Source organism: Zea mays, chromosome 1, assembly GCF_902167145.1.
Source record: "Zea mays cultivar B73 chromosome 1, Zm-B73-REFERENCE-NAM-5.0, whole genome shotgun sequence".
NCBI lineage: Eukaryota > Viridiplantae > Streptophyta > Magnoliopsida > Poales > Poaceae > Zea > Zea mays.
This window is the reverse complement of record NC_050096.1, coordinates 112,089,067-112,114,391: the sequence shown is the minus strand read 5'-3', so window position 1 is coordinate 112,114,391 and position 25,325 is coordinate 112,089,067. Positions and strand designations below refer to the sequence as shown.

Sequence of the window (25,325 nt, the reverse complement as noted above, 5' to 3'; positions counted from 1 at the left end):
CGAGGGATTTAAGCGGCGGTGGCAGCTAGGGTTAAGGGATAGCAGCGAGAGCCTTGTGAGCGGTGGGAGCGTTGGCGGCTGTGAGGGCGCGCCATCGGTGAGAATGGGCTAGCATATATGTTTTTTGTGTGCATTTGTGGTTTGAAACAAAACAACTCTCTGTTTTACAGTGGTTTCGACCTACGAGAATATTTTTTTGTCTTTATTTTTTCACTAGGTGTAAGGGAGAAGGTCGAGCTGGCCACCAAGTTTGTCGTCTCCTTTGCCGACAGCAAGCGCGAGATCCGTGGTGACCCATCATATGTGCGGGCGACGTGCGAGGCCAGCCTCAAGTGGCTCGGCGTCGACTACATCGACCTCTACTACCAGCACTACATCGACAAGAAGGTGCCCATCGAGTTCACGGTGAGCGTGGTGTACCTTCTCCATTTGATTCCTTTGTTTGGTAGTTGTGGCTATCACCTGCGGGTGGTCGATGTGAACATGCAAGTGGAAGCTGGTAGTGTCAGTTAGAGGTATTCAAGTTGGAATTGGAATTGTAGGTTACAGTCCACTAGGAAGAGGGTTTTTTTGTGCAGTGGAGCAAAACTAGTTGACTCGCTGTCAGAGCAGGACTTTCGCAAGGTGAACTCAAACTATTACCTATATGTGCATAATACATGGTTCAACTATCCTTGCTTTTAAACATCTCCTTGATCTTTGATACATTTTTTGGATTCTGCTCAAGTATTTGACATATACAAGGGTCCCATCCACGATGCTTGGAGCAAACTGCTTGATATATGCAAAATGGAACTATGCATATACGAGCAAAATGGAACTATGCATAGTTCCAGTTTTCTCTATCTAAAATAACCATTACCTGTAGTTGATTAATGGGCTTGTTCAAGTACAGTGACGAGATAATTATTTCTCTATCTAAGCATAGTTGCTGAATCAATAAGGAAAAAACGCAACAGATCATGGTAATAATGAGGCATTGTTCCTTTAAACCTTTACCAGTAAATGTCGTGCGTGCCTGAAATATTGATCTTCCATTGATTAGAGAAGCATAATGTATTCTTATTTTCTATCTTTTCAAATTTCCAGTTACCAGATTTAATCACCCCTATGTGTTGTATACTCGTATAACATGGGATGCCTCATGGGAAACTTGGCTGAGCCATTGATGAGGATTTTGGTTCGTTTGAGGCACTTGTGTAAAGAAGATGAATGCAGATGGCACTGCTTTACAAGGGTATAGATGGGTGGTATGTATATTATGCTTTGTTTATGTTTATCGAGAATAGTTGAAGGTGTGTTCTGTTTACCATTAACCTCATGCTTCTCTGAAGTGGTTAGCTTTAGATAAAGAGGCAAAAAAGCTTTCAGTCAAAACTACTAAAACTACAACTAATCAGGTGAAACATGTTGTCCATATCTGTTTGTTCTTCATATGATACAACATGGCTATTCCCAATTATCATTCTTGAATCTTGATCGAAGTCGTGTTAGTGACAACTTCTCTGTACCTAGGTGTCCCATAGGGAATCTTAATAGACACATGCCATCTTTCATGTTGCAATTATTGTTGAGTGTGTCTATATGCATGATTTCCATTTGTATGCATGCTTAAGAAAAGTATCATTAATATGACATAAGAAAGAATTTGAAAATATAATCATCAAAATAAATATCTAATAGGAAATTGTTTTTGGGGATCTTATGATATTGTATGATTTTAGACCAAGTGAGTTACCTTCATATGTTGACCAATTTGCAAGTATTTCATAACCAACATGTTTTTAGGATGCCAGCCTTTCTGTAGTGATGAGAGTTGTCTCACTAGGTCACCCGGTTGTGGGTTCAAAGTAGCCTCTCTACTTTTGCGGGGGTAGGCTTGCCCCAGTTTATCCCTTCCTCAGACCCCACTGAGGCCTTGTTCGGTTGCCTTTGGATCGAATGGGATTGAGGGGGATTAAATTCCCTTCTATTCAATTTTGACTAGGGAGGGATTTCATCTCCTCCAATCCCCTTCGATCTAGTCGCAACCGGACAAACCCTCACGTGGAAACTTCTGGAACTGGGTCTGCCCCTTTAAGGCAATTAGTAGGGCCACTGATTTCCTTCCTCCTTTTGGATCTAACCCCTTTTTCTTTATGTATACTCTTAGATAACTGATCTGATCCCCAATCTCCCTCTTTGTTTTGTTTCTTATTCTATGGTTTCTCATAGGGATCAAATGCTCTGGTGGGGATGCAACAAGGTTCAAATTCTTTAGACCCAGAAGCCTTATGCTTCCTGCCTTCTGGTTATTTGACCAGTCGTAATGGATAGTTTTATTTTTTTTTTCAATTGTGCCACATCAACAAATTACATTTGATCGACATTATCATTTTTCGACTAATCGTGGTTAGTGGGGCTTATCGGTGCCATGGGGATCAGTTTATGCACTACAATTGATTGCAATTAGTTCGTCTGGTTGGTGCCATGGTGACTATGTCGATTAGTTGATTTGAAAACCATTTGATCGATGTCTGAAATTTTGCATCTCTCCTTTGCCACTCTTTTGTTAGAGTAGTGTGGTCATGTCCATCTGGCTAATGCTTGTTGACCATAAAGTCGACTCTAAACCTAACACACTAATGGGGTTACAAGTATACTCGCAAGTTAGTATGTGTTTTCACAACATCGGTGTGAGTACCTTTGCTATAAGATAAAGATACATTTGCAGCAAGTGGTGAAATGGTTTTTGTTTTCCTTATTAATTTTCTAAGAATGTTTCAAGAGCGTAGTATCTCACATTTGTGTTGTGTTAAACTCATGTGAAATTATGAACTATGGAGAGATTCGCCATCCTACCGCGATGCACGTGTTCTGTCACATGCTGGTTTTTAACCTTAGGCTCTGTCACATGCGTGATCTAAAGTCCCCTGCTAAACACTAAAATTGAGGCTCACTTTCTCTATTCCATGTGTCCTTTGTTTTTATTTTTCATTGTTGCTTACATGCTCAAGTATCATTACTTCATAACCACGAGTTGAGGGAATAAGATAACATTATCTTCTAAAAATGTGGTTATGCATTACATATTATAGTTAAACTTAATTTTATGAGCTATAATTCATTTGAAACATGATTACCCTTTATTATTTTTTACACATTTGGTTTTATAACCATGGTCTCATGTATGGCTATGCAGATTTGGAGAACTTATTCCTATTCTGCTATAATGTGTGAAGTCGTCAGATGGGCGGCAAACCAGTTCTCTAGGTTGCTATAATGTGTGGACCTCATTCCTTTGATGTACCCTTTCTCATCTTTGAGCTCCAATGATGTAAAGTAGAGATGCCCGGTGAATGCCTCTATAGATACTCTTCCTATTGCATGGACATTTAATTCTGTATAAACTTTAGAGAGACTAGATTTGGGTTTAGTTGTTTCATGTATTTAGTTCATATATTATGTTTTATGTATCAGTTTAGTTCATATATTAAGTTTCATGTATTAAGTTCACATATTAATATGTAATCGTTATACACTAATATTTTATCGAATATTTTTATACCGTTGCAACGCACGGACACATACCTATTATATGCAGAAGATTGCAAGTGGCTGCTTAAGTGGATCGCATGCAAAGAAGAGATTGTTTTGCAAGAGGTTCTTTTAAGCAACCCCTTGCAAAAATAGGCGTACCTTTGGAGACGGTTGCCTTAAGCCAGCCGCTTTTAATAATATTTTTTGCAAGCAGCTGAATCGATGAGTTGTGCTGCCCGAAACAATGCAGTCGGTTGCCCTGTAAGCACCACTTGAGAAAAAAAACCAAGGTGTTTGTAAAGACCGTTTTTCTAAGTAGTGTGACATTCTCCATTATCGTCGGCCGTCTTATAATTAATGCTTAACATCTACCCATCACAAGACAAGAGATGTCGCGCAATTAATATAACGTACTCACATATTGGTTAGTCTTAACACTAAACCAAACCTCATCATCTCTTTGCAGCCAGTCATCAGAAATGGGCATATATCAACCATGTGTCTACATAGTTTTTGTTATGAAAGCATTGTATGTACACATGCATGCTTAGAGCATGTACAACCTAAACACTATTGCACGGTACTCCAAATATAAGGCACAACTAAAACACAGCATAATACAGTGAGCATGTCTAAAACATGTGTCCTACCATATTCATTATACCAATCAGAGCATTCAATAAATTAAAGTGACCAATCAGCTAGTCTCCTGTCTCGAACATATAGATAAAACACTGTGTCTTCGTCAAGATACATGTCTTGAGTTTTTTTTACATTTAGCCCCTGGACACACTCGAATAAACAACTCAAGACACTCATTGTACATGCTCTTAGCAGTAGTCTAGCACATGCAAAATAAAGTTCCATTTTATTGCACATTTCTGGCGGACTTTGAGAACAAACTATATTTAATCTTTGGCAAATTTTATTGAGTTGGATTGGAAAACATGAAACATACATGCATGCTGCATGTGTATACAGAAACTTCACACCCTGATGAGCAGCTAGCCAAATGACATCGACCAGCCAATGATGAACATGTCGTTTTCTCTGCACACATTAATTACGACCGATCGACTTAATTGGATCAGTTGACCCTTCTGCAGTTGGTGCGGACTTCTCCTCTGGACGGGTCCGTGAGCGGCTTGATGTTCCCCATGTTGATCATGGACTGCGCGAAGCTCGCGAAGAAGTCGTCTTGGCTGGCCGCGAACTGGTCGACGATGGGCGCCGTGGTGCCCTGCGCTAGGGGCGACGACTTGAGCTCCTGGTCGGAGTTGAGGATGCCTCGGTTCACCTCGATGTTGGTGTAGTAGTTGTTGTCGAAGGTGTCCGGGGTCGTCGGGTCCAGGTCGTTCAGGGCTGTGGGGTCGCCGTTCCTGGGGCATCTCTGTGTCAGGAAGGCTCGGTAGGAGGCGTCCAGCGTCGGGTCGGGCATGTTCGTCCCGCTGAAGTTGTAGAGCCGGTCCGTGATGAACTTGCATTGGACCCGGCCGAACGTGTGCCCCCCTTCGCATTGCAATATTGCATTATGGTGTTAGTGAAAATACAGTAATTAGCTAGTGTCATGTGGTGATAAATGTGTGCATGTAGTACCTGAAAGGGCGACCAGGTCGACATCGTTGAGACTGAGGTTGCTGAACTTCTGCTGAAGTATGGTGAGGTTGTCGGTGGGCTCTGGGAGGTCCAGGGATCCGTTGAAGTCGGAGGTCTTGCTGTCCAGCCTGCCCAGAAGCACACCCCAGCTGGGGCCTCCCGACTGCATGTGATGCGTATGCATGGCCGTGCCATGTACTGTAATTAGTACGTATATTTAGGATTAATTATGAATAACATTAGCATTTATTGGCGTCCACTGCATGCAGCGTCGTCGTTTTGCCATCTTGTGACTCCTATCTACGTGCCCCATGTTGCATCAGATTCCTATTTATTTGTTTGTTTCTGCCTGATGATCGGGTGTCGTCGAAACATTTCTCACATGTTCTTTGATCCACATATATATAATATTGTATTCTAAATAATCGGCTCATGTTCTGTCCTTTGATCAATATAATAAGCTCTTAATCAGACTCAGACTAGGACTTCTATACTAGTGGAGTATCAATAATAGAGGTGTGTTTCGATGCAAATATATATATTACATGTAAGAACATAATTAATATGTAATGGTACTTATTACAATAAACATTTTTCTTTTTTATAATCTTGATTAAACATGCATTTATGCAATTAAATAATAGTTGAACGAGATCACAAACATGTAGTGTGTAATTCAAGTAGCTAGCTAGGCATGCATGCAGGAACGTGAACGTATATATATATATATATATATATATATATATATATATATATATATATATATATATATATATATATATATATATATATATATATATATATATATAACAGGAATAGCTAGGTACGGTACCAGCTCGACTGAGATCTCTGCGGCGATGGCGAGGATGTCAGCGCAGGAGACAACACCAGGGCAGGCGCTCTCCAGGGCAGCCTTGGCGGCGTCCACCACCCCGAACCCGCGCGCTGAGCCGTTGTTGGGCGCCGACGTCTTCTCCGACGGCATCCCCGGGACGCTGTCCAGCAGAAGCGAGGCGTCGCAGCCCTACAGTATATATGGCCGGTATGTTGGTAAGGTTAGCTATAGGTTAATTTGTATGGTGGAGCTTTCACGAATCAACTCTGACGAATCTAATCGATCTGAGTTATGGAGAACATGCACACACACACCTGGACGAAGCAGTCGTGGAAGTGCAGGCGGATGAGGCTGGCGAAGATGCGGGTGTCCGACTGCACTGCGTCGACGAGCACCTGCTTCACGATGTCGTAGGCGTCCGGGCAGGTGCTGTCATAGTAGTCCTCGCACAGCTGCGCCGTCGCGCCATGGAAGCACGTCGTCGTCATCAGGGCCACCGCCAGGACCACGGCGGCGGCGGTGGCGGAAGGAGACGACGACGAGGAAACCATCGTCACAGGCCAGGAGCACCACTGCTAGCTACCCTCTACTGTGTCTCGTCGAATGTGAGCCACTGCAGGACACGACGTACGATGCGACCGAGCACTGTAAGGCCTCCCTTTTTATAGGCTGATAACTCGCTCAATAGTACGTACTTTGGCTTGCTGCAGGCTTCATATGAATGATTGAGGTTGTTAGTGATAGGAATCTATTGCATGCGACCGGCCGGCATTCGCCACACAGCTAGCAGGCAGGGTGCTCCGATCTTGGCTAAAGAAAACGTAACTACCTCTGGACGAGCAATGATGTGTAGCAAGTGAAATGTGATGACCAGAAATTTAAAACAAGATATGTGAATCACAACAGGAAAACACCGAACATCCGACGGCTGCGTTATCTTCGACGGCTTCCAAACAAACCGTCAGACTTAAGGTAGTACATCCGACGGCCTGTCTGACAGCCGTTGGAGATTAGCTTATCCGACGGCTGTCAGAGCCAGACCGTCGGAATTAAGTGATTTTAATCCCATGGAGCTAAAACTAGTCGTTTCATTCTACCTCCAATGCCGCCGCTCATTCCGGGCGCCGCACATAGTTTATTTCCGACGGCTTTAACCGTCGAAAATATTCTGTTTTACTGTAGTATATATATATATATATAAAAGATTCTTCATTATATTCTGGGATTCAAACGCAAAAGCTATACAACACACCATGCTAATGACAGTAATCGTTCTTGACATTGGTCTTGGTGTTCTGCTATGAGACGCCACACCAGGAACCTCATGCTACTGGAATCGCAGGCTTTGCCGAGTGTTGTATTCTTTGCCGAGTGCCTTTCTTTGCCGAGTGCCGCACTCGGTAACGTTAGGCACTCGGCAAAGCGAGCTTTACCGAGCGCTGAACACTCGGTATAGGACGACACTTGGCAAAGACAACTTTGCCGAGTGTCAAACACTCGGCAAAGGGGCTCTCGGCAAACGGCCGTCAGCGGCCGTCCCAAAGCTGACGGCCGTCAGTCTTTGCCGAGAGCCAACGGCTGGCACTCAGCACAGAACCTTTTTGCCGAGTGCCACATAGTAGACACTCGGCAAAGCATACTTTGCCGAGTGTCTACTATAGACACTCGGCAAAGTTTATTTTAATTTTTTTGATTTTGTCTCCCAAAATTTTTGTGGTATGTTTCTCACTATGTAGACCTACATGTATCATTTGTGGACAATTTTAACAGAGTTTTAAATCTTTAGTAGATTTAGTTCGTTTATTTGAATTTTTTCGGAAAATTTAGATTTGAACTGCAGGTCACTCGAAACTTGGAAAACCGTGCATGCAAAAATGATATTCATGTTACTTATCATAAGTTACGACCGATTCCATGAGCGGACCGGAAACTTCGAGCAACATGCTCACTAAACATGGCCGCGAACTTGTCATCCACATGTTTAAAAATTATATAAAACACAAACAAAGTCAGAAAATCTTGAAACTTGTCCACGTGTCATGATATCATATGTACAGGCTGCGATAAAATTTTTAGAATGTTTGGAGAAAGTTGTGGGACACTATGTGTACAAACCTAAGAGATCCACATTGAAACTCTATGATTTCATGTGTAGTTCTCTTAGGTTTCTACACATAGTGCTGCACTCCTTTCTCCAAACATTCTAAAATTTTTATCGCAGCCTGTACATATGATATCATAACACGTGGACAAGTTTCATGATTTTCTGACTTTGTTTGTGTTTTATACAATTTTTAATCATGTGGATGACAAGTTCACGGCCATGTTTAGTGAGCATGTTGCTCGAAGTTTCCGGTCCGCTCCTGAAATCGGTCGTAACTTGTGATAAGTAGCATGAATATCATTTTTGCATGCACGGTTTTCCATGTTTCGAGTGACTTGCAGTTCAAATCTAAATTTTCCGAAGCAATTCAAATAAACGAACTAAATCTACTAGCTATTGAAAACACGGTTATAATTGTTCTAAAATGGTACATGTAGGTCTACATAGTGTAGGAACATACCACAAAAAGTTTCATAAACAAAATAAAAAAATTTAAATATATTTTGCCAAGTGCCCCAGCTAGGACACTCGGCAAAGAAAGTTTTGCCGAGTGCTTGTCGTGCGGCTCTCGGCAAAGTGTTTTAAAAACCCTAATTCTAGTCTTTGCCGAGTGCCAACTGACAAGCACTCGGCAAAGAAGCCTTTGCCGAGTGCCCGATCCGAGGCACTCGGCAAAGTATATTTTTTAATTTTAAAAAAATCTTTGCCGAGTGCCATATCGCGGGCACTCGGCAAAGAAGTTAATTATACCGACCTGCGGGCTCTTCTTCTCCTTCGTTCTTCTTTCACTTTCCCACCGTGTCGCCCCCACGCGCCCGTCGCCCGTTGCCGCCCGAGCGCCCGTCGCCGCCCAAGCGCCACCAAGCCATCCGCGGCCGCCCCCACGCGCTCGGCCGGCCGGCCGGCCACCACCGCCGCCGGCCTCCCTGCGCCCGCTGCCGCCCAGCCGTCCACGACCGATTCCACGAGCTCGGCCCGCCGCCGCCGCCCGGTCGTCCGGCGGCTCCCACGAGCTCGGCCCGCCGCCGCCCGGTCGCCTACGCTACTCCCTGCACCCGGCCGTCCACGCGCAACCGCCGTCTGGCCACCCGCGCGTCCACCATCGTCGCCGGCCTCGGCCTCGAATAGGTATAATTTTTTTCTTGATCAAAGCTTGTACTACTACTCTACAATTAATTGTATATATATGATGTTCGAAATATTGCACAACTAATTGGAGTCTAAGATCATAAACCTTGTGATAGATGTGGTTCGACTACTTGTATATATGATGTCCAATGCATTGCATATATGTCATAGTGTCGTTGATATACCTGTGAATATCAGCCATCGTGCTGCTACTTCTATTTGCAGGTTTTGGAAACCTCCCCGTGCAGGGGAGGTGCTGCCGATTTTTTTGTCGATATATGTTAGATAGCGGTAGATAGGCACAAGTAGTGGTAGGTTTGCCGATGGCATGCGTGGTCCTAAGGATGGCGGTCGTTGATGTGAATTCATATGAACAAAGTTTGGCAATATTTTTTTTGTATTAATAGACTTGTGTTTCTTTTTTACAGAGAAGATACTTGTCTTCCTAGCCGCTGCGGGTCTGCCTGCACCGCGTCGCGTCGCCACTGCACCGACCCGCCACAGCCCCACTAGCCTGACTCCACCAACACCCTAGGTATAACCTCTATTTTCGCATCATGGTCGTAGATCACGTAACCCAGTTAGGCGTCTCCCGTTCGAAAGAGATACGGTGTAGATATGCAGATCTTTGCATATCTACAAATGTATCAGTTTCGAATTGTCCACGTTTTTTGGACAGCCCGCGGTTGCGTAGATGGTGTAAGTTTCATGCTCTACTCCGGTCCGAGATAGAGTTTCGGCGTCACCTCCCTGTTGTTCTTCGGACAGTACACTCTCCCTACCAGGACGTGTATCCGGAGAACAACAGGGAGGTGCTGCCGAAATTCTATCTCGGATCGGAGTAGAGCATGGAAACTAACTCCATCTACGCAACCGCGGGTGGGATTAGGACCTATCATCACCTAATAGAAGGTAGAAACGTAGTGTACATGCATTACATGTCTATATTAAACTATACTCGGTTATATATGTTACAGGATGGAGGACCGTGAGTGGATGTACACGGGCCGCGTTCGACGTAATGATGTCACCCCTGAATGGATTAGGAAGACTGATGCTTTCGTGGAACGGGCATATGGCGAAGCTGCTAAAGGAGCTAGCCTAGTCCCTTGTCCGTGCAGCAAATGTGACAACCGGAAAAGAAAACCAAAGAAGGCCATCGTAGAACATATTTGGAAGAATGGATTTACGCCGGACTATACTCGGTGGATCTTCCATGGTGAAGTGCATCGCACGAGAGAGGAGGTGGTGAGACAACGCGTTGAGGATTATGATGCTGATGCCGGGGTAGCGGACATGTTGAACGACTATCACGAGGCATAGTTCGCCGAAGGACGTACGGAGGACGAGCCAGAGGCGACCGCAAAGGCATTCTACGACATGTTTGACGCGGCACAGAAACCCCTTCACGGCAAGACAAAGGTTTCTCAACTGGATGCCATTGGGCGTATAATGGCGTTCAAGTCGTAGTATAGCATGAGTCGAGACGCCTTCGATGGTTTGTTGACAGTTATTGGTAGCCTGCTTCCGGAGGATCACGTTCTGCCAAAGAGCATGTACGAGACACAGAAACTCCTTCGTGCACTCAAGATGACGTATGAGCAGATACATGCTTGTCCGAAGGGTTGTGTCCTATTTAGGAAAGAACACACTGAGGCAAAGTACTGTCCGAAGTGTAAATCGTCTAGGTTCATGGAGGTAGACTCTAGTGATAGACAGAAGAGGCAGCTCGACATCCCCGTGACAATCCTACGCCACCTTCCGTTCATACCGAGGATCCAGCGTCTATACATGACAGAGGAATCCGCGAAACAGATGACATGGCACAAAAAAGGCAAACGATACAATCCTGACAAGATGGTTCACGCATCCGATGGTGAAGCATGGACCCACTTTGATGTCATTCACCATGAGAAAGCCAAAGAGGCTCGTAATGTTCGTGTTGCGCTGGCCACAGATGGGTTCAATCCCTATGGAATGACCGCTGCCCCATACACATGTTGGCCCGTGTTCGTTATCCCCATCAATCTCCCCCCGGCGTATGCTTTCAAAGACAGAACATATTCGTGTCGTTGATAATTCCTGGACACCCGGGGAATAAAATGGGCATGTACATGGAGCCTTTGATTGATGAATTGGTCCGTGCTTGGGAGGAAGGGGTATGGACGTACGACCGAGCTACGAAGACAAACTTCAAAATGCATGTTTGGTACCAGTACTCCATGCATGACTTTCCGGCGTATGGGCTATTTTGCGCCTGGTGTGTTCATGGTAAGTTCCCATGCCCACTTTGCAAGGAAGCTCTTAGGTTCATTTGGTTGAAGAAGGGTGGCAAATATTCGTCATTCGATAAACATCGACAATTTCTCCCTCCTGACCATGCATTCCGACTAGACATCAAGAACTTTAAGAAAGGTGTCGTGGTGACAGATCGCCCACCTGCAATGATGACTGGTGCCGAAGTTCGCGAACAGATAGATGGTCTCGTGGCCAACCCAGAAGGTGGTTTTGTGGGATATGGTGAGCAACATATGTGGACACATAAGTCGGGCTTGACTCGGCTCCCCTATTATGATGACCTGCTCCTTCCACACAACATTGACGTGATGCACACTGAAAAGAATGTCGTCGAGGCACTTTGGGCAACAATTATGGAGATTCCTGATAAGTCAAAGGATAACGTAAAGGCAAGAGTGGATCTGGCAGAGTTATGTGATAGACCAAACCAAGAGATGAAGCCGCCTAGTGGTGGTAAGACATGGCGAAGGCCTAAGGCCGATTTCGTCCTGAGCAGGGCCCAGAGGAAGGAAGTACTACAGTGGATCAAGATGTTAATGTTCCTTGATGGGTATGCAGCTAACCTTAGTAGGGGGGTGAACTTATCTACTCTGCGAGTCTTAGGGATGAAGAGTCATGACTTCCACATATGGATTGAACGAATTCTTCCGGCGATGGTTCGAGGCTATGTCCCTGAGCATGTCTGGCTAGCACTTGCAGAGTTGAGCTATTTCTTCCGCCAGCTTTGTGCAAAAGAGTTAGCTCGGACCATGATTGCAGACTTGGAAAGGATGGCACCCGTGTTACTGTGTAAGCTGGAGAAGATCTTTCCACCCGGCTTCTTCAATCCGATGCAGCATTTGATTATTCATCTCCCGTATGAGGCACGAATGGGGGGGCCCGTGCAGGGACGTTGGTGCTATCCAATCGAGAGATGTCTAAAGAGTATCCGAAAGAAATGTAGAAATAAATGCAAAATCGAGGCTTCCATTGCAGAGGCATACATACTGGAGGAGGTGTCAAACTTCACAACAACTTACTATGGTGACAAACTGCCGAGCGTGCATAATCCACCCCCTCGTTACAATGATGGCGGCAATGAATCGAACCTCAGCATTTTTCGAGGGCAACTCGGAAGGGCGAGTGGTTCGACCACCAAGACCCTGAGACATGAAGAGTGGCGCCATATCATGCTATATGTATTGACCAACCTTGAAGAGGTGACGCCATACATGGAGCAATTTCTTCATGAATTCTGGCGTCGATCAAGGGACCCAACTCCACAAGAATATGATACCCTTCTTAGAAAGGGTGCGGGAAATGGATTGCCCGATTTCATTTCCTGGTTTAAACATAAGGTACGTGCTTAGTTTGTTATTCCAAGTTGCTCTTACGTGCGAATAATATAACAATCTAGCGTGTTTGAACTTGCAGGGCCAAAGAGAGCCGTCTATGAGTGCCGAGTTGAGACAAGTAGCCAATGGCTTTGCCTATAGGGTCAGGAAATTTTCTGGGTATGACGTCAATGGATACCGTTTTCGCACAACAAGCTACGACCAAAGTCGGCCCAATCGAAAAACCACGTGTTCTGGAGTCTTTACGCCCGGGCTTGACGAGGTCGAGTATTATGGAAGAATTGAAGAAATATATGAACTCAATTTTTATGGTTCCAAACCTCTTACTCCAGTGATATTCAAATGTCATTGGTTTGACCCTGAAGTTACGAGACGGACACATTCTAATCTTGGGCTAGTCGAAATTCGACAGGATTCCACCTTACCAGGAGACAATGTCTATATTGTGGCCCAACAGGCCACACAAGTGTATTATCTTCCATATGCGTGCCAAACGAAACAACATCTTAAGGGTTGGGATGTTGTGTATAAGGTATCACCGCACGCTAAATTACCTGTTCCAAACGATGAAGATTATAACTTAGACCCGGACACATATGACGGAGAGTTCTTCCAAGAAGATGGGCTCGAAGGGCAATTTGAGATAGACTTAACCGAAGCGATCGGAATGGAAGTAGATATTGAAATGGTTGTTGATGACGAGGATGATGAGGTGCAAAATGAGAATGACTTAGAAATACTTGAAGGCAATGCCAATGACGAAATTGCGCCTTCAGATGATGTTGACTATGAAATGGTTGATAGTGATGATGACACTTATGATCCGGCTAACCCGGACACATATGAAGATTATTTTTAATCGATGTAATGCTATATTTCATTTATTTTGCATATGTTTCTAAATACATATTTTTTTATCTATGCTTAATTGTTTACTCTTAATTGCAGGTTGTTGGACAAAGATGGTGGGCGGTGGGACGAGGACGAGGAGGGGGAGGGGGAGGGGGAGGAGGAGCACCCGTAGGACGGAGGAGGAGGCGCAGCAGGACGACGCCGTACAGCAGCAGGTGGAGCAGCAAGCCGCTGTCGATGCGGCACAGCAGGACGACGACGATGCGGCGCAGCAGGACGACGACGACGACGACGCCGCTCAGCAGGACGTCTCAGGTTCTGGCTCCTCAGGTTCGAGGAGTATCTACCTGCGAGGTCCCGCGAGCCTACCTAAGCGACCCATACTTCGTGACAGACATCCGCTGATACGACCCGATGGAGAGAGGTAGGTAACTTTAGATGTTGTTGCTGCTTTTTCATATTATATGTTCAAATTAATAACAGAAACTAAAACTTCATCTTAATCACTTGGACATGTCTTGGATGGTTTTGGAGACTGCAGGGGGTCACGGCCGCAACCCCAATGGCATCCTCGGCCTTCTATGCCGGGAACACTTCCCTGGACTTGTCGAGTACGCCGGAGTGACGAGCCCAGCATACACCTTCGACCACTACGCCGTCGCCCCCGATGCAGTAGATCGGGACGGCAGACAATTCAACAACAAGGCGGAGCGGGTGAAGCAAGAGCTGTGGGTAAGTCTTCCTCGCACTATATTGTTTAATAAGTCGCATTTGTTGCATATTCTTGAAATAATGTATGGATACATCGTCTTTGTATGTAGGATTTCTTCAGGTGCGATGCTGGATACAAGGCCAGGGCGGATGTGGTGTCTACGACGTGCTGTAAGAAGCTCGTCGTGGACATGCACTATGAGGCGCGCATCCAGGCCATCGTCACTTACCACGGCTCCATCCTTGGGGAGAAGGTGAACAAGAAGGACGCCCGAACCATGTCATTGACTGCGGACCAGTACTTGCAGGTAAATACAAAACTTTATTATTGGTACTAAATATGCTTATTCTTATATTCTGATATGCGGTGTACTTATATTTTTTTAGATGATTCCTCATTGGTGCGCCGCGCATCCTGAGTGCTGGGAGCAGATGGTGCAGAGGTGGTGCTCGGCTGAGTGGGATGAGGCGCACAACGCTAGCGGGGAACGGCGTTTGCTGATGCAAGGTCCCTCCCACCATCAAGGCAGCCGCAGCCTGGGCAAATACGCGGAAGCATGGGTACGCGCTCTTTTTTATTTAGGTATATAACTTTTGATTAGACATGATTTCTAACCATCTCGTTGGTTTTCTCGCAGTCGGCGGCACATGGTGGCGCGCCTTGCTCCACGTTCTCGGCATATGCCATGGCCCACAAGGGGAAGGCGACGTCCGACGTCACCTACAACCCGGATGACGGGCCCGAGGCGTACACCAACCCCGCCATCCACAGCCGACTCAGTGAGTACACCGCTATGGCCAAGGAGGTCCATGGGCCAGATTACGATCCGAGGACCGAGGACATCGACGGAGATGTCCTCATGAGGGTCGGAGGAGGCAAGAGGCATGGGCGGTACTGGATTGCCGACGGGGCAATCGACTCGTCCTCCACTCCCACTCTCTCTCAGGTGCGAGCAAGGAGCACGAGCGCGAGCCCAGCCATACGACCTCGGCAGGACACCTCACATCATCGTATCCAGCAACTCCAGGTTATTCCTTATCTATTCATCGTTCATTGATTTTTATATATCTTCTCTTTGCATTATCGTAACATTAGGGTGAAATATTACAGACTCAGCTAGATGATGAGAGGAGGCAACGTGAGGAGCTGGAGAAGAGGATGACAGAGATGTTCGCGTACATGCAGAGCCTTGGCGCCGCACAGGGTCATGCTCCACCACCTCCGTTGTTCCCTGCAGCTGACCCTACAGAGTTCACTACTCCTGTGAGTATCAAAATTTTAGTACTGCATGATATTTATTCATATGTTCTCACACATACAATCTCTTCTTTGTGCAGGGTCAGTCGGCGGCGTCGAACAACCCTCATGCTTCGTCCAGCCCTTCGCCGAACCAGTCCAGATGCCCACCTCGTTGATGATCTGTTTTGTGATGATCCAGACTTACCTTTATGAGTGTTGGTGATGTTAGTTAGACTTTATCTTGTGAGATACTTGGTGATGTTAGTGATGATGCAGACTTATATCTGTTTTGTGATGATCCTTACTTATATTTGTGAGACTTTAGTGAGACTTTGTGATATATATGGTGTTGATGATAAATGTGTTCATTCTATGATGTGATTGATATATAATGTGATGTGAATGATATATATCTTTTGTTTGTTTGGATGGAACAACAAAAGCAAATAGACAAGGGACATTCTGGTCACTTTGCCGAGAAGGGTCGCTTTGCCGAGTGCCATGACCATGGCACTCGGCAAAGAAGGCAACCTGGGAACCGGTTAAGCCATCTTTGCCGAGTGCTTACCATGACACTCGGCAAAGAAGGAAACCTGGGAACCGGCAAAGACATCTTTGTCGAGTGCTGTTGCCAAGGCACTCGGCAAAGATACTGGCAAAGGGGCCCACTGGAGGGTTCTTTGCCGAGTGCCAGTCCACCAGACACTCGGCAAAGAAGCTTCCTTTGCCGAGTGTCTACTAGAGCTCTCGGCACAGGGACTGGCGGTGGGCCCACTGGACCAGTCTTTGCCGAGGGCCTCACACTCGGCAAAATTGTCCTCTTTGCCGAGTGCCACAGAATGCACTCGGCAAAGGATCCGTCACCGTCACTTGGCGCCGTGACGGTGACTTTTCTTTGCCGAGTGCCAAATGACACTCGGCAAAGTCTTTGCCGAGTGCCCAACAAAAAGTACTCGGCAAAGAGGCTGTTGCCGATGTACAGTTCGCCGAGCGTTCTTTGCCGAGTGTTACACTCGGCAAAGGCTTTGCCGAGTGTAAAATAGCCTTTGCCGTGTGTCTCAGACACACGGCAAAGGCGCTGATTCCGGTAGTGTCACCAAATTCTAATAGCTATTTTTTTCACCTGGGAGAAATGACAAAGGAAATACTCTTTCTGTTTTTTATAAGAACCAAAAGTGGTTTCCTCCCTAGTGCTCAATAAATTTTAACTATAGAAAAAAAGCCCAAGTACAACAATTAAGAAATAAAGAAAATCATAAAAGTTAGATAAAGCTTCGCTGGTCATTCCTCTAGTATGTGGGAAAGTACGTACTTCTTTCCTCTGTGTACAACCAAAGTTGACAGATATACAAGTATTATATATATATATATATATATATATATATATATATATATATATATATATATATATATATATATATATATATATATATATATATATATATATATATATATATATGCTGATTGCTCAACTTGCATTGGGCTCCTCCACGTAGCCCCTTCCCCGAGGGTATCATCAACTACCATTCTACCAATCAATCACATGTCTTGTGGACTTGGGGGTTTCACAAGCATGCATGCATGGATATACAAACAACAATGGGATCGACGATACGTGGCATGTGTGTATACTATTTCCTTTTATATTATCTTCATTATGAAACTGTAGTTATATATAGCTCAGAAGAGAGTCATCATCGGAACACATTCATGGTGGTTAATTCGACGATTCTTCATCGTCGCCAATCATCTCGCAACTGACGTTAACAATTATCATCATTGAAAGAGATGTGTGAACAGATGGATTGAATGATATAGAATGGGTTTATTTATTTGCAGTTGCAGGACCGAATAAAAAACAATTATACAAACCAGTTCTAAAATGGCCGGCCAATCATGTATGCATGCATGATGGTCAAGATGTGTCAAACCTTCTTGCTGTTCTCATCGCTGTCAATGTGACTACTGTACATTCCTGTGTACTGGCAGCACATGTATCCTATATGTGTATCCTAAACATATTGAAACTTATGTGCGCAGGATTCTTGTTGGCTAGTGTACCTAACATTTGTTCCTTTTTGTTGTTTATGAAACATGCTAGCAACTAGTAGGGATGTAACTGTTACGGATATTATCCGTCCGTATTCTAATTCCATCTGTCTAAGAGGGCTGAGATCTGATCCGTATCTGAGTCCGGATATTTAGTATCTGATCCGTATCTGATTTATATATGTATTTGTATACTCGAAGTTGGATATTTAAGATGTCGATATTCATTCAAATCTTATCTGAGACAACTCGATAATATCTGTATCCGATCTGAATCCGAAGAAAAAAATATAAAAACAAATATGGTATAAGTAATATACATCTGTATCTGATCTGATTACATCGCTACTTCTTATTTTCGAGCAACGGCGGTTTGTGACCAAATAACTAGCTAGCATTACTGTTAAACTTACCATGTTGATAAACAGATTAAATGAACAGGACCACTAACATTTTTTTAATTTATATAAGATACAAAAAGATGATTATATTCCTTGCATCAACTTTCATGACATATAGCTATAACTGACACCCATCTGCATATTTGAGAATATATTCATGACAAACAAATACAGCACAAGAAATCAATGGAGAATTTGCCACAATGAATCTTGCATTCCGTCTCGAATGAAGTTTATCGATGATGCTCCTTCTATATTCCCAAATTTAACCGCCATATAGAGTGAGGTGAAAGTTTTTTACATTCTTGTATGTTGTACCTTTCTTCATTACCATAGTCAGCTGGAAATACCATTGCACCCAAAACTACAAACAACATGATGTGTAGACCACACACTCAATAACCCATATATATTCTCGTTCTTGCTAGGTTGAAGAGTTCAACCAGGGCTAGTGACATCACTACCGGAATCCGGTTCTTTGCCGAGTGTTTTTTGTCGGGCACTCGGTAAAGTCTTACTCTCGGTAACAACCACTTTTGCCGAGACCAGAACTCTCGGCACAGACAGACACTCGGCAAAGACCGCTTTGTCGAGTGCCAAATAAACACTCGGCGAACCTTGACGCTCGGCAAAGGACCATCAGCAACCGTCTATAGCTGACGGTCGTTATCTTTACCGAGCGCCAGTCGTCGACACTTGGCAAAAAAAGGTAATTTGCCGAGTGTCGGTCCAAGCGACACTAGACAAAGTATATTTCCATTTTTTTCTTTTTCCCACCCAAACTTTTTGTGGTTTGTTCCTACACTATGTAGACTTACATGTTCCATTTTTTGCACAATTATAAAAGTCTTTGCTATAACTATTATATTTTGTTCGTTTAATTGAATTTCCTCTGATAATTCAGATTTGAACTGCAAGAATGGAAAACCGTGAATGCAAAATTGATATTCATGTTACTTAGCACAAGTTACGGGCGATTTCAGGAGCATACCGTAATTTTCGAGCACCATGCTCACTAAACATAACCCTGAACTTGCCATCCAGTTGCTTAAAAATTGTATAAAACACAAACAAAGTCAGAAAATTATAAAACTTGTCCACATGTCATGATATCATATGTAGAGACTGTGACAAAATTTGAGAATGTTTCGAAAAAGTTGTGACGCACTATGTGTAGAAACCTAAGTCTCCCACACATGAAATCATAGAGTTTCAATGTAGACCGGCTAGAATTCTACACAGATAGGTTATATAACTCACTATGTAGGTTAGGTTGTTGTTCATGTCCGAGTTGATCTAAGGCACCATTTAGGTTAAAACGTGTTTATAGGAGTAGGATCTAATTTATTTCACAAGTATTAAATAACATGTTAAGTAACTCATTTTGGATTAGCTTTAAGGTTAAACTTGATTAGGTTAGATTAATCTATTAGATTACTTTAGATTAGATCGTATTAGATCAAATGGGATCTAGATTAGATTGGTATGTCCAGATTAGACTAGATGGGATCTAAATAATTTAGATTAGATCATGATTGTTACTCTCAGATGAGATAAGTATGCTTATTAGGACAAGATAAATTTATGAGGATAAGATAAAATCTTTGAAGATGAGATGGATCTAATAAGATATTTATTTTTAATGGGGAATAATCTAGGTTGTCTAATTATCTTGTAAACATTTTTTATGTCTATTGTATATGCAGATGCAATTGTGGACATTACTCCATAATTCATCACACTCAATCAAAGAACCAAATCAGACAGGTATCATAAGAACAAACATTCAAGCATATAGATACCTGTAAAAACAATTTTGTTTTTTTGTTCCTAGGATTAGGTCTCCTATTCCTAAGGGTTACTTTAGGTACAAGATTTCAAAGTGTGAAATCCACTTTTGTCTTTAGGAGAGAAAAATGTAAGAGTAGTCAGAGTAAAGCAGCAATAGATGAGAAAATATCAAGGAAAGTTTAGATGAGTAGCAAAGGTAAGTAGGTAAGGGTTTTGTTTAGTTCTATCTAGGTTACGTCCTACAGTCAACATTCCTCTGATACCACTTCTTAAGAGCACCTAGAGGGGGGTGAATAGGTGATCCTGCGAAATTCAACATTAAATAGCCAACACTTGGTTATGAAATGTTAGTGCAATTTAAACCAAGTTGCTAAAGTGTCAACTTTAGAAGAAAACCAATCATAAAGAAGATGGACACAAGACACAGTGATTTATCCCGTGGTTCGGCCAATGCCTACTCCACGTTGTGGTGACCTCCTTCGGTCAAGGATTGCACTCAATTTCTCTCAAGTGATCCAATGATTAACTTTGAGTACCACTGTTATCTTCTTCAGTAGTCTTTTCCCATTTGCGAGGAATCTCCACAAGTTGGAGCCTCTCGCCCTTACAAAGTTTGATCACAAGAGAAGCTCAAGAGTAAGGGAGGGAAAGCAACACACGCAAGATTCAATCCGCAGCACACACACGCACACAGGCCAAGACTTGAGCTCAAAACACGGCGCAGGGAGTTCACAACTCAAACGGAGCTCAAATCACTAACACAACAATCCAAATGCGTGGAGGCGGAGTCTAGGAGTCTTAAGATGCTTATAGAATGCTTGGTGTGCTACTTCATGCGCCTAGGGATCCCTTTTATAGCCCCAAGGCAGCTAGGAGCCGTTGGAGATCAACTTGGAAGGCAAATCTTGCCTTCTGTCGAGTGGTGCACCGGACAGTCTGGTGCACCACCGGACATGAACAGTACCAGTCCGGTGCTTGATTTCCTTCCTAATCGGGCGCAATCGACCGTTCGGCCTCGGGTCCGGTGAGCGCACCATACACTGTCCGGTGCACACCGGACAGTCCGGTGTGCCCAACCGACCGTTGGCGCGGGCCACGCGTCGCTCGCTGATTGCGCAACTGATCGTTGGCCGTGAGCGTTGTTGGCTCACCGGATAGTCCGGTGCACCACCGGACAGTCCGGTGATTTTTAGCCGCAGCACCTTTTTCCTTTTCCCGAGAGCGGCCAGTTCACCGCCGGGCCAGCCTGGGCACCGGACAATGTCCGGTGCACCACCGAACAGTCCGGTGCGCCACAGGCTAGTGCTGGTTTGGCTGAACCGAGCCATTCTTTCTCCTTCTCTTTTCCTCTTTTCCTGGCTATGTCCTAGCACTTAGATAAACATGTTAGCACCTTAAAACAATTTACTAAGTCTATAAACATACCTTGTTCTTTGATGTGCACTTTTCGCCTACTTAGCACATGAGAGTTTAAAACAATGTGTTGGGTATTCAATCACCAAAACAATTATAGAAATGGCCCAAGGGCATATTTCCCTTTCAATCTCCCCCTTTTTGGTGATTTATGCCAACACATTAAAAAGCAACTAAGAAGTGCGAATTTAAGATCAAATTTTTCTTTACTTAGTATTTGGCATATTTGGATCACTTTTGCCACCACTTGGTTTGCTTTTGCAAATCAAATCCTTTTTCCTATCTCTAAGTCAAACACCTTTGTTTGGTCAAATAGAGAGATATTGCAAGAGTAAAATTGATCAAGTGCCAAAAACTCTCCCTTTTTCCCATAATCAAAATTCTCCCCCATGAGACCAAATTTTGCTATAAGAGGATTTTGACAAAATACAAATTCTAACTTTACTATTTTTCAAAATTCACAAGTTGTTGGCTAATCCATTTGCTTTGGCCTTAATTTCTCCCCCTTTGGCATGAAGCACCAAAACGGAAAAAACTTTTGTCCCTTTAACCCCATTACCTCACCAAAATGTCAAACAAGAGCAAAAAGGTAATGAGAGCATTAGTATGAACTTGGAATGAAATATACAATTATACCGGATTGTAGTGGAAGTCTTTTCGTCGTCCAAGTTCATTTTCCCTTTCAATGGTCCTTCGAGACTAGTTCAAGTGTGCTCAAACAAAAAAGTTAGTCTCAAAGGAGTCAAGTTGTAGCTCATCTCCCCCTAAACATGTGCATCATTTGCATACGAACTTGTGAGGTCCGGGGATGACTTGTACAACTTGAGCACCACAATAAATGATGTAAATGCTCAAAGTAACATGATCAAAGGCATGAAACACATGTATGCTATAGATCAATCCAAGTTACGCAAATCTAAGACATTTAGCTCACTATGCAACCTGCAAAACCTTTTCTCATCTAAAGGCTTGGTGAAGATATCGGCTTGCTGGTTCTCGGTGCTAATGTGGTAAACATCGATATCTCCCTTTTGCTGGTGGTCTCTCAGGAAGTGATGCTGGATGTCTATGTGCTTTGTGCGGCTGTGTTCAACAGGATTATCCGCCAAGCAGATTGCACTCTCATTGTCACATAGGAGTGGGACTTTACTCAGATTGTAGCCAAAGTCCTGGAGGGTTAGCCTCATCTAAAGCAGTTGCGCGCAACACTGTCCTGCGTCAACGTATTCGGCCTCAGCGGTGGATAGGGCAACGGATGTTTGTTTCTTGGAGCTCCAGGACACCAGGGACCTTCCTAGAAACTGGCACGTCCTTGATGTGCTCTTCCTATCTACCTTGCACCCGGCATAGTCGGAATCTGAGTATCCGATTAAGTCAAAGGTAGACCCCTTCGGATACCAGACCCCGAAGCAAGGCGTAGAAACTAAATACCTAAGAATTTGCTTAACGGCCACAAGGTGACACTCCTTGGGGTCGGATTGAAATATAGCACACATGCATACACTAAGAATAATGCCCGGTCTAGTAGCACAAAGATAAAGTAATGAACCTATCATTGACCGGTATGGCTTTTGATCAACAAACTTACCTCCTTTGTTGAGGTCAAGATGTCTGTCAGTTCCCATAGGTGTCTTTGCGGGCTTAGCATCCTTCATTCCAAACCTCTTGAGAAGATCTTGAGTGTACTTTGTTTGGGAGATGAAGGTGACGTCCTTGAGTTGCTTCACTTGGAATCCAAGGAAGTAGGTCAACTCGCCCATCATCGACGTCTCGAACTTTTGCATCATCACCCTGCTAAACTCCTCATAAGACTTTTGGTTAGTAGAACCAAATATTATGTCATCGACATAAATTTGGCAAACAAAACGATCACCATTACAAGTCTTTGTGAAAAGAGTGGGATCAGCTTTCCCAACCTTGAAGGCATTAGAAATAAGAAAATCTCTAAGGCATTTATACCATGCTCTTGGGGCTTGCTTAAGTCCATAGAGCGCCTTAGAGAGCTTATATACATGGTCGGGATACCTGTCATCCTCAAAGCCAGGAGGTTGTTCCACGTATACCTCCTCCTTGATTGGCCCATTTAGGAAGGCGCTCTTCACGTCCATTTGAAACAACTTAAAGGAATGGTGAGCAGCATAGGCTAATAAAATCCAAATTGACTCTAACCTAGCCACAGGAGCAAAAGTCTCCTCAAAATCCAAACCTGCGACTTGGGCATAACCTTTTGCCACAAGTCGAGCCTTGCTTCTTGTCACCACTCCGTGCTCGTCTTTCTTGTTGCGAAACACCCACTTGGTTCCCACAACGTTTTGCTTTGGACGTGGCACCAGGCTCCAGACTTCATTCCTTTTGAAGTTGTTGAGCTCTTCCTGCATGGCCAACACCCAGTCCGGATCATGCAAGGCCTCTTCTACCCTGAAAGACTCAATAGAAGAGACAAACGAGTAATGCTCACAAAAATTAGCTAATTGTGAGCGAGTAGTTACTCCCTTGCTGATGTCACCCAGAATCTGATCGACGGGGTGATGTCTTTGGATCGTCACGCGGACTTGGATTGGAGGGGCCTGTGGTGCTTCTTCCTCCATAACATGTTCTTCCTGTGCTCCCCCTTGATCTTGCCCCTCTTCTTGAGGTACCTGTACATCGTCTTGAGTTGGAGGGTGCACCATTATCGAGGAAGAGGGTTGATCTTGTTCCTATAGTTCCTGTGGTCGCACATCTCCTATTGCCATAGTTCGCATTGCGGCCGTCGGAACTTCATCTTCATCTATATCATCAAGATCAACTTGCTCTCTTGGAGAGCCATTAGTCTCATCAAATACAACATCGCTAGAGACTTCAACTAATCCTGATGATTTGTTGAAGACCCTGTACGCCTTTGTATTTGAGTCATATCCTAGTAAAAACCCTTCTACTGCCTTGGGAGCAAATTTCGAATGTCTACCTTTGTTCACTAGAATGTAGCATTTGCTCCCAAATACACGAAAATAAGAAACATTGGGTTTGTTACCAGTTAGAAGTTCGTAGGAAGTCTTCTTGAGGAGACGGTGCAGATAGAGCCGGTTTATGGCATGGCAAGCTATGTTCACAGCTTCCGACCAAAACTGCTCAAGCGTCTTGTACTCTCCAAGCATCGTTCTCGCCATGTCGATTAGCGTCCTGTTCTTCCTCTCTACCACACCATTTTGCTGTGGTGTGTAGGGAGCGGAGAACTCGTGCTTGATGCCTTCCTCCTCAAGATACTCTTCAACTTGCAAATTCTTGAACTCGGACCCATTGTCGCTTCTTATCTTCTTCACCTTTAACTCGAACTCATTTTGAGCTCTCTTTAAGAAGCGCTTTAGTGTTCCTTGGGTTTCGGATTTGTCATGCAGAAAGAATACCCAAGTGAAGCGAGAAAAATCATCAACTATAACAAGACCATACTTACTTCCTCCGATGCTGAGATAGGCAACGGGGCCGAAGAGATCCATGTGGAGGAGTTCCAGTGGTCTTGATGTTGTTATCACATTCTTGTTGTGATAAGTGCTTCCCACCCGTTTCCCTGCTTGGCATGCTGCACAAGGTCTGTCTTTCTCAAAACAGACATCGGTTAGTCCTAACACATGATATCCCTTTAGAAGCTTATGAAGGTTCTTCATCCCAACATGTGCTAGACGGCGATGCCAAAGCCAGCCCATATTAGTCTTAACTATTAAGCATGCATCTAGATCGGCATTCTCTTTCGAAAAATCAACTAAATAGAGTTTGCCGTCTAATACACCCTTAAAGGCTAATGAACCATCACTCCTTCTAAAGGCAGATACATCAACATTTGTAAATAAACAATTGTAGCCCATGTGACACAATTGACTTATAGACAGTAGATTATACCCGAGCGACTGTACTAGAAATACATTTAATATTGAGTGCTCGTTTGTGATGGCTATCTTGCTCAGTCCTTTAACCTTGCCTTGGTTCCCATCTCCAAAGATGATAGTATCCTGGGAATCCCTATTCTTGACGAAGGAGGTGAACATCTTCTTCTCCCCCGTCATGTGGTTTATGCATC

At 44.1% G+C, this 25,325-nt stretch overlaps 1 protein-coding gene across 1 annotated transcript; it reads right to left on the bottom strand.

Moving 5' to 3' along the window:
• Positions 1 to 4,424: 4,424 nt before the first annotated feature.
• On the bottom strand, positions 4,425 to 6,584 carry LOC100282431 (uncharacterized). Its single transcript, NM_001371866.1, has 4 exons — positions 6,265 to 6,584; positions 5,948 to 6,139; positions 5,116 to 5,278; positions 4,425 to 5,028 (listed from the first exon to the last, which is right to left on the bottom strand). Exons 1-4 carry the CDS (start codon positions 6,499 to 6,501, stop codon positions 4,607 to 4,609), a joined length of 1,014 nt encoding a protein of 337 aa, NP_001358795.1. The 5' UTR covers positions 6,502 to 6,584; the 3' UTR covers positions 4,425 to 4,606.
• Positions 6,585 to 25,325: the final 18,741 nt, after the last annotated feature.

Coding starts and splice junctions, on each gene's coding strand:
- LOC100282431 (NM_001371866.1), bottom strand. CDS start 6,501: ATGGTTTCCTCGTCGTCGTCTCCTTCCGCCACCGCCGCCGCCGTGGTC. Junction 6,140..6,264: donor TCCACGACTGCTTCGTCCAG/GTGTGTGTGTGC, acceptor TATATACTGTAG/GGCTGCGACGCCTCGCTTCT. Junction 5,279..5,947: donor CAGAGATCTCAGTCGAGCTG/GTACCGTACCTA, acceptor CATCACATGCAG/TCGGGAGGCCCCAGCTGGGG.